The following is a 10140-nucleotide window of genomic DNA, read 5'->3' as shown; positions in this document are numbered from 1 at the left end:
ATTCCCTAATGCAGCAATAAATGCAGTAAATGATTCTATCCAGTGATAAAATAATGCAGCAGATAGATGCGAGTAAATGATTCTATCCAGTCATAAAAATTGCAGAGATAGATGCTGTAAATGATTCTATTCCAGTGATAAATAATGCAGAGATAGATGCTGTAAATGAATTCTATCCAGTGATAAATAATGCAGCGATAAGATGCAGTAAATGTTTCTATCCAGTGATAAATAATTCCCTAATGCCAGCAACTAAACTGCAGTAAATGATTCTATCCAGTGATAAATAATGCAGCAGATAGATGCAGTAAATGATTCTATCCAGTGATAAATAATGCAGAGATAGATGCAGTAAATGATTCTATCCAGTGACAAATAATGCAGAGATAGATGCAGTAAATGATTCTATCCAGTGATAAATAATGCAGAGATAGATGCAGTAAATGATTCTATCCAGTGATAAATAATTCCCTAATGCAGCAATAAATGCAGTAAATGATTCTATCCAGTGATAAATAATGCAGCAATAAATGCAGTAAATGATTCTATCCAGTGATAAATAATGCAGCGATAGATGCAGTAAATGATTCTATCCAGTGATAAATAATGCAGAGATAGATGCAGTAAATGATTCTATCCAGTGATAAATAATGCAGAGATAGATGCAGTAAATGATTCTATCCAGTGATAAATAATGCAGAGATAGATGCAGTAAATGATTCTATCCAGTGATAAAAATTGCAGAGATAGATGCAGTAAATGATTCTATCCAGTGATAAATAATGCAGAGATAGATGCAGTAAATGATTCTATCCAGTGATAAATAATGCAGCGATAGATGCAGTAAATGTTTCTATCCAGTGATAAATAATTCCCTAATGCAGCAATAAATGCAGTAAATGATTCTATCCGGTGATAAATAATGCAGCGATAGATGCAGTAAATGATTCTATCCAGTGATAAATAATGCAGAGATAGATGCAGTAAATGATTCTATCCAGTGACAAATAATGCAGAGATAGATGCAGTAAATGATTCTATCCAGTGATAAATAATGCAGAGATAGATGCAGTAAATGATTCTATCCAGTGATAAATAATGCAGCGATAGATGCAGTAAATGTTTCTATCCAGTGATAAATAATTCCCTAATGCAGCAATAAATGCAGTAAATGATTCTATCCAGTGATAAATAATGCAGCAATAAATGCAGTAAATGATTCTATCCAGTGATAAATAATGCAGCGATAGATGCAGTAAATGATTCTATCCAGTGATAAATAATGCAGAGATAGATGCAGTAAATGATTCTATCCAGTGATAAATAATGCAGAGATAGATGCAGTAAATGATTCTATCCAGTGATAAATAATGCAGAGATAGATGCAGTAAATGATTCTATCCAGTGATATATAATGCAGCGATAGACGCAGTAAATGATTCTATCCAGTGATAAATAATGCAGAGATAGATGCAGTAAATGATTCTATCCAGTGATAAATAATGCAGCGATAGATGCAGTAAATCTTTCCATCCAGTGATAAATAATTCCCTAATGCAGCAATAAATGCAGTAAATGATTCTATCCAGTGATAAATAATGCAGAGATAGATGCAGTAAATGATTCTATCCAGTGATAAATAATGCAGAGATAGATGCAGTAAATGATTCTATCCAGTGATAAATAATGCAGAGATAGATGCAGTAAATGATTCTATCCAGTGATAAATAATGCAGCGATAGATGCAGTAAATGTTTCTATCCAGTGATAAATAATTCCCTAATGCAGCAATAAATGCAGTAAATGATTCTATCCAGTGATAAATAATGCAGCAATAAATGCAGTAAATGATTCTATCCAGTGATAAATAATGCAGCGATAGATGCAGTAAATGATTCTATCCAGTGATAAATAATGCAGAGATAGATGCAGTAAATGATTCTATCCAGTGATAAATAATGCAGAGATAGATGCAGTAAATGATTCTATCCAGTGATAATGCAGCGATAGATGCAGTAAATGATTCTATCCAGTGGTAAATAATGCAGCGATAGATGCAGTAAATGATTCTATCCAGTGATAAATAATGCAGAGATAGATGCAGTAAATTATTCTATCCAGTGATAAATAATGCAGCGATAGATGCAGTAAATGTTTCTATCCAGTGATAAATAATTCCCTAATGCAGCAATAAATGCAGTAAATGATTCTATCCAGTGATAAATAATGCAGCGATAGATGCAGTAAATGATTCTATCCAGTGATAAAAATTGCAGAGATAGATGCAGTAAATGATTCTATCCAGTGATAAATAATGCAGAGATAGATGCAGTAAATGATTCTATCCAGTGATAAATAATGCAGCGATAGATGCAGTAAATGTTTCTATCCAGTGATAAATAATTCCCTAATGCAGCAATAAATGCAGTAAATGATTCTATCCGGTGATAAATAATGCAGCGATAGATGCAGTAAATGATTCTATCCAGTGATAAATAATGCAGAGATAGATGCAGTAAATGATTCTATCCAGTGACAAATAATGCAGAGATAGATGCAGTAAATGATTCTATCCAGTGATAAATAATGCAGAGATAGATGCAGTAAATGATTCTATCCAGTGATAAATAATGCAGCGATAGATGCAGTAAATGTTTCTATCCAGTGATAAATAATTCCCTAATGCAGCAATAAATGCAGTAAATGATTCTATCCAGTGATAAATAATGCAGCAATAAATGCAGTAAATGATTCTATCCAGTGATAAATAATGCAGCGATAGATGCAGTAAATGATTCTATCCAGTGATAAATAATGCAGAGATAGATGCAGTAAATGATTCTATCCAGTGATAAATAATGCAGAGATAGATGCAGTAAATGATTCTATCCAGTGATAAATAATGCAGAGATAGATGCAGTAAATGATTCTATCCAGTGATAAATAATGCAGCGATAGATGCAGTAAATGTTTCTATCCAGTGATAAATAATTCCCTAATGCAGCAATAAATGCAGTAAATGATTCTATCCGGTGATAAATAAAGACCCAACAGACAGCACTGTTAGATAAAATAATTAGAATGGAACAGAAACTGGAAACAGAAAGGATGCAGTCTTCTAAAGCCAGCGAGGTCACTACTGGAAAATAAAACAACAAAAAACAACAAAAACACCCAGAGAAGCTTCCTGCAGCTGTTTCCTCTTCAGAACTCACAACTGGAAGGACTCATTGAATTTGGGCGACCAGCTGTTGTTCTTGGATTTGGTCTGGAACTTCCGCTTCCTGTCGGCGAGGTGCGGTCCGATCATGGTGATCTCCACGAAGGGCCGGAACATGCCAGATGTCTGCCACTTCAGATCCCGGGCCACGACCACTGGAACGACACAGACCAGGAGATAGAACCAGGAAATGGAACCAGGAGAACCATACAGACCAGGAGATAGAACCAGGAGATAAAACCAGGAGAACCATACAGACCAGGAGATAGAACCAGGAAATGGAACCAGGAGAACCATACAGACCAGGAGATGGAACCAGGAGATAAAACCAGGAGAACCATACAGACCAGGAGATAGAACCAGGAAATGGAACCAGGAGAACCATACAGACCAGGAGATAGAACCAGGAAATGGAACCAGGAGAACCATACAGACCAGGAGATGGAACCAGGAAATGGAACCAGGAGAACCATACAGACCAGGAGATGGAACCAGGACAACCATACAGACCAGGAGATAGAACCAGGAAATGGAACCAGGAGAACCATACAGACCAGGAGATGGAACCAGGAGATAAAACCAGGAGAACCATACAGACCAGGAGATGGAACCAGGAGATAAAACCAGGAGAACCATACAGACCAGGAGATAGAACCAGGAAATGGAATCAGGTGAACCATACAGACCAGGAGATGAAACCAGGAGAACCATACAGACCAGGAGATGGAACCAGGAGATGGAACCAGGAGAACCATACAGACCAGGAGATAGAACCAGGAAATGCAACCAGGAGAACCATACAGACGAGGAGATGGAACCAGGAGAACCATACAGACCAGGAGATGGAACCAGGAGAACCATACAAACCAGGAGATGGAACCAGGAGATGGAACCAGGAGAACCACACAGACCAGGAGATAGAACCAGGAGATGGAACCAGGAGATGTAATCAGGGGAACCAACACTGTTTTAAATGAAACACCACATTCTAAAGGTCACACTGACCTCTGACAGTAGCTCTCCGTTCTCCGCTGGAGGGATGAGTGTGCAGCTCAATGTGGACCGAGACCTCCCCGATGGGGTTCTCCACTCCTGGACCTGATTTAAAGCCAGAAACATGCAGAGAACTTCATCTGGTCCCTCAGAGGATCAGAGATTCATCATGCAGTCAGAAGGAACAGAGGGGGATAGAGGGGAGATGCTGCAGGACGGACCGGTACAAGGGGAGGAAGGATCTGAGTGGAACCTACCCCTGCTGGGCTGTGTTTTCTCACTGGGGGTAAATCTAATACCCCTCCCATTGTGCACTGGCACAGAGGCAGCAGGAGATAAAGAGAAGAAGCAGTAACAGGTCAACATGCTGAGGCTTCAAATCACTTTAACTAAATACAGCAGAAACATTCAGTGGAACCAGGAGAAGGAACCTCCTCCTGGTAGTTCTGTTCACACAGCGCCCTCTGCTGGTCCATGCTGGAGATGATTCAGGACCAGATGGACTACCTTGAGCGTGTTGAGACATCACAAAGGTCTTGATGAGAGTGTCGGTGGTCTGAGTGTAGAGCGACAGGGCGTGACGGAGGGAAGACAACTCAGGACTCTTATCCAGGAAGGTCTTCTTCAAGCCGTTTCCTCCTGCATGGAAGTATTGCTGCAAGGAACCACAGGGATCAGGGAGGAAGTTTACAATGTTCTCATCAGAATAGCATGACATATTTCAGAGCTACAAGCTGCTTCATTTTATATTGGGGGAAAACTGTCTTCATAGAGAAGTTAATTAAACAAGAAGTCCTGATGAAACCAGAATTACTGTTTAAAATGATGACATAGTCAATAAAATACAATAACTTTATTAATCCCCAAAGGGAAATTCAATAAATATCTAATATATAATAATAATCTACTGAAACACAGCAGAGGCTCTGGATTTACCAGCAAAAGAACAGATTTATGAGTTTTAATTAGTGTTTATGAATTTTCTCTTTTATTTCACCTTTGGTCTGTAAAGCACTTTGTATTGCATTTCATCTGTATGAAACATGCCCTATAAATACTATTACTACTACTACTAATAATAATAATCTGATTGATTAGAATCTTTCTTGATAATTTTGCTCCCTTCATTCACTCCGTCCTCCAGACGTTCTAAGTTTGAGAGCTTCAAATCATTTAAAAGTGCTTGTTTAATCTATAAATCTCTGAATGGGATGAACCCACCACCCCTGGAGGATTTTAACAAAAAGAAAAATGGTATTGCTAGTACGAGGTCAGCCACAAGGGGTGACTGTGAAGTAAAATTTAGAAAGTCCTCCTTTGCACAGAATAACTGGAATACTTTCCCCCCAGCTATCAGAGAAAGCTCTACTTTTATCAGTTTTACGAGACAGTAGAACACATGCCTGATCACAATAATGATGAAAATCTAACGTGTTCACATGGAGGAATTCAGGCTCTTTAACTATCACCTCTTTATGATAGGCTCTGCCTAGAAAGCACTTTTCTAAAATAGTAGCACTTTAGGGCAGGTTCAACCCTGTCAGTATTTATTGTCATGTCTTTGTTTTACTAGATTGTTTTTTATACGTCTGTAACGCTGTATTATTTTTTTTTCTTCTATGTGTGGGACAACGGATGGAAATTTGCCTCGTGCTAAATGGTATTTACTGCAACCTGGTGTAAACTGTTATAAGACTGTATGTTCATTAATATGCACTGTCCCGTCCCAATAAATACATAAACAAATAAATTCTCCAACCCATGTAAATGTGGTCCTAACCTGCTGACTCATGGAAGAATAGCTGATGAAGCTAATCTGATGAAACTGACCTTGATGGTGTCCAGAGCCACGTCCATGACGGCACATTGCCTGGGAGACAGACTTCTGGCCTCCCCGGCCATGTGGTCCTGCAGAGAAAAGAGAAAACAGTAATAATAAAACAGATAGACTCACTCTGAATAGAAGGCGGTACCACTGAGGATCAGATACAGGCTTTAATATGATGTGAAATATCTGGACGTGTTCTGATACCTTCAGTTTGGAGAGCTGACCCAGTTCTTTAGCAGCTGAGAATAACTGGGCTCCCTGGAAGAAGAAGAAAAAAGAACTCACAGTTAGATCCTCTCACTTTCTGATTGTTCTGTGTGTAAAAGTCAAAGCAGTTTCTAAAACTAAGAGAAGCTGAGGTGTTTACGAAGGTGTCGTTGCTCTGTGGAAGCACGATGGTCTTCTCCAGGTTGGTCATTACGATCCTCCACAGCTCCTTGAGAACACGCTTCAACACGGTCTTCTCACATACAGTAGCAAACAGAGTCAGCCTGCAAACACACGCATTCATACACATTAATACACGTTAATACATGTTCATGCATCCACACGTTAACATATGTTAATACAGCCACATATACAGCAGGACACACGGTAATAATTTATTATTAATACATGTTAATGAAACATACAGACCGAGACAATTAGAAAAGGATTTCACCTAGCTCTAGTTCAGGTCCTGAATGTGGGACTCACACCTTTTCAGCAGCACATAATAAAGTTTCAGACAGATAAAATCCATTCAACAAAGAGGGAGAAACGTTGAAGTTTGCCGGGAAACCATTCTTCAGTGGAACCATTGAATCTGATGTGAACTGAAACCACTAACATGACATCCAGGCGCGTCTGAGTGCAGATTTATTTCTGATTCAGACACATTTTTCTAACTACTAGAGATGAAACACGTTAGAGCCAGAGGAATGCAGCGGCTTACTCTGAACAGATTCACTCACTTTCCATCCAGGAAGTCCATGAGCGGTCGCAGCACGTTGTCGGAGTCTCCGTCCACCTGAGCCTTGGTGTTGGCGTTGAGCGGTCCTTTGACCTGGTACAGCAGAGACGCCATCTGTTGCATGCAGTCGTGGATACGGCTCTGGAAACTAGAACCAAAGATAAGGATCCATTAGCAAAATGCATGGGAGGTTAGAGAATTAACTCAATATACTGTTTATGTACCTGTTCCCAAAAGTCCTGGTGAGATCATCCAGAGCGTTGTTCAGCTTCACCTGCAGCTCATTCAGCAGCCCACTGGCCTCTGAGTCCATCTGGACAGAAACAGACACCCAGAGGTTCAGTTCAATCTGACTGAGGGTCACTGAATCCAAAAATGAATCTGAAATAAAAAATAAGTTTTATAAACTCCTCAAAGGTTTTACAAACTTTATAAATGCAGAGAAAGTCTCCAGTCTGAGTCTTTCTGCAGCATTCTGCTCTAAAAGGAGAAGCTGGAATCCTTTCACAGCACTTCTTAGAAAGCTTTCTTATCAGATTTGCAGCTTTTGGGCCAAAATGCACCAAATTACCTCTGAACTTCTGAAAGCTGCACTTCACAGAAAGCCAGAAGCTACAAACGGCAGTAAGAGTTTAAACAAGCACTTCAGTAAGTCGGCTACATGGAGTCATTACTGGAATAAGAACATCAGCCCACGGCTCTGCCAGGCTTTGAGGAACACCAAAGGGATGAGATGAAAAATCATCTGCTCTGTTGTTCTCCTGGAGCACAGAAACATCCATTAAATCATGTAACCTTCACACATCTGAGAAAACCCACCTTCTTCCCAGCAGCCTCCGACTTTAAAGGGAGCAAATTGGAAAAAAAAAAGTTCAGAATCACAGGAGATGTACAAGAAGACAAGAACAAAGATCCATGAATACCTCCAGTATACCTGAGCAGGTATACAGAGGTTTCATCTGAATAAGTCAGCCTGATGGATCATTAACTCCCTGATCTGATGCCTTTAGATTCATGTCAGCTTCTGGAGCAGCATTAGAGGAGAAACACGACACAGAAGGAGGAAACAGCAGCTGGGAATGGATTGTTCTGTTTTAATCTGCTCTGTGTGTTTTTCTGCAGGGGGAGGATTAATATGCATGTTTCTGCTTCTGCACTCACCTTTATGTCTCCATGTTCAGTCTATGAAGCACAGAGAGGCAGAAGACAGGATAGCATTTACCTTTTAGAATCTAGATTTTATTCATGTTAACTGGGAACTAATGGATGGAGGGGATGGCATTAAACAGCATTAAACTGCTTCCTACCTTTTCTACTGGTGCATCCATCTATTGGTGAGGGGAAAGATTGGTTAAAAACACAAATAAAAATGAATAAATATCAAAAATGGTCTGTTTTGTTGTTAAAAGCTCTGAAGAAGCATAAATCTACAGAACAGCATGTGTGTCTGTAAAATTAAAACAGAATGAAAATCATAAATGTTGGAAGTTTTTCTAAATCGGCACCCACCTTTTCTGTGTCAGTCTATAGCAAACAGAGGAAAATTACAAAGAAAACAGAAATTAAAACAACAGAAAATACAGAAATATTCACGAAATATTCAGGGAATGGCAGAGCAGTTCTGGGGAAGGGCAGGAAAACTGAAAGAAGTAGAAAATCTGAGGTGGAAATCCTGACAGGTGATGATCAAAGCAAACACAATGAGCTGTGATCCTCTGGTTCAGGGTCATGACCGGTGTCTCTGGGAGGAAATAGAACGGGGAAACGAGGCGCCAGAATGACTGGAAATGAATCAAAACCACTTCAGACTGAAACAAACCTCAGTTTCTATCCTCTCCCCTTCCTCCCCTACTTCCTCCTCTTCCTCGCTCTCATCAAACTGGGAGTTGCAGTAGAAAGACAAGAAAGTTTCCTTAGAAACCGCATTTAACTGAACATGTTCTTTGGGAGAACATTTAAAGGTAATGCAGAGTTTATTTAAACTAGTTTTAAATATGTGAGTATATGTAGTCATGGATAGAACATGTATGTGAGTATATGTAGTCATGTATAAAACGTCTATATGTGAGTATATGTAATCATGGATAGAACATGTATGTGAGTATATGTAGTCATGGATAGAACATGTATGTGAGTATATGTAGTCATGTATAAAACATGTCTATATGTGAGTATATGTAATCATGGATAGAACATGTATGTGAGTATATGTAGTCATGGATAGAACATGTATGTGAGTATATGTAGTCATGGATAGAACATGTATGTGAGTATATGTAATCATGGATAGAACATGTATGTGAGTATATGTAATCATGGATAGAACATGTATGTGAGTATATGTAGTCATGGATAGAACATGTATGTGAGTATATGTAGTCATGGATAGAACATGTATGTGAGTATATGTAGTCATGGATAGAGCATGTATGTGAGTATATGTAGTCATGGATAGAACATGTATGTGAGTATATGTAGTCATGGATAGAACATGTATGTGAGTATATGTAGTCATGTATAAAACATGTCTATATGTGAGTATATGTAATCATTGATAGAACATGTATGTGAGTATATGTAGTCATGGATAGAACATGTATGTGAGTATGTAATCATGGATAGAACATGTATGTGAGTATATGTAGTCATGGATAGAACATGTATGTGAGTATATGTAGTCATGGATAAAACATGTATGTGAGTATATGTAGTCATGGATAGAACATGTATGTGAGTATATGTAGTCATGTATAAAACGTCTATATGTGAGTATATGTAATCATGGATAGAACATGTATGTGAGTATATGTAGTCATGGATAGAACATGTATGTGAGTATATGTAGTCATGTATAAAACATGTCTATATGTGAGTATATGTAATCATGGATAGAACATGTATGTGAGTATATGTAGTCATGGATAGAACATGTATGTGAGTATATGTAGTCATGGATAGAACATGTATGTGAGTATATGTAATCATGGATAGAACATGTATGTGAGTATATGTAGTCATGGATAGAACATGTATGTGAGTATATGTAGTCATGGATAGAACATGTATGTGAGTATATGTAGTCATGGATAGAGCATGTATGTGAGTATATGTAGTCATGGATAGAACATGTATGTGAGTATATGTAGT

At 38.6% G+C, this 10140-nt stretch overlaps 1 protein-coding gene across 12 annotated transcripts in view; it reads right to left on the bottom strand.

Moving 5' to 3' along the window:
* Positions 1 to 1414: 1414 nt before the first annotated feature.
* LOC111573549 (protein unc-13 homolog B-like) overlaps positions 1415 to 10140 on the bottom strand; it is an 81660-nt gene continuing 72934 nt past the window's right edge. For 2 of the 12 annotated variants that reach the window (XM_055019134.1, XM_055019137.1), the window contains 13 exons: positions 8503 to 8517; positions 8301 to 8321; positions 8155 to 8175; positions 7813 to 7833; positions 7218 to 7306; positions 6995 to 7141; positions 6409 to 6532; positions 6246 to 6299; positions 6044 to 6121; positions 4721 to 4868; positions 4471 to 4527; positions 4226 to 4318; positions 1417 to 3375 (listed from right to left, as the gene is read on the bottom strand). In XM_055019134.1, coding sequence (XP_054875109.1) covers positions 3212 to 3375; positions 4226 to 4318; positions 4471 to 4527; positions 4721 to 4868; positions 6044 to 6121; positions 6246 to 6299; positions 6409 to 6532; positions 6995 to 7141; positions 7218 to 7306; positions 7813 to 7833; positions 8155 to 8175; positions 8301 to 8321; positions 8503 to 8517 — 1032 coding nt within the window. In that variant the 3' untranslated portion in view covers positions 1417 to 3211. Of the gene's footprint in view, positions 3376 to 4225; positions 4319 to 4470; positions 4528 to 4720; positions 4869 to 6043; positions 6122 to 6245; positions 6300 to 6408; positions 6533 to 6994; positions 7142 to 7217; positions 7307 to 7812; positions 7834 to 8154; positions 8518 to 8812; positions 8873 to 10140 lie in introns of those variants that run through there. The other 10 variants (XM_055019136.1, XM_055019139.1, XM_055019143.1 and 7 more) reach the window with 10 other exon arrangements.

The sequence above is a fragment of the Amphiprion ocellaris genome, chromosome 17 (assembly GCF_022539595.1).
Source record: "Amphiprion ocellaris isolate individual 3 ecotype Okinawa chromosome 17, ASM2253959v1, whole genome shotgun sequence".
Classification (NCBI taxonomy): Eukaryota; Metazoa; Chordata; class Actinopteri; family Pomacentridae; genus Amphiprion; species Amphiprion ocellaris.
The sequence above is the reverse complement of the archived record's forward strand: the minus strand, read 5'-3'. Positions and strand labels throughout refer to the sequence as shown.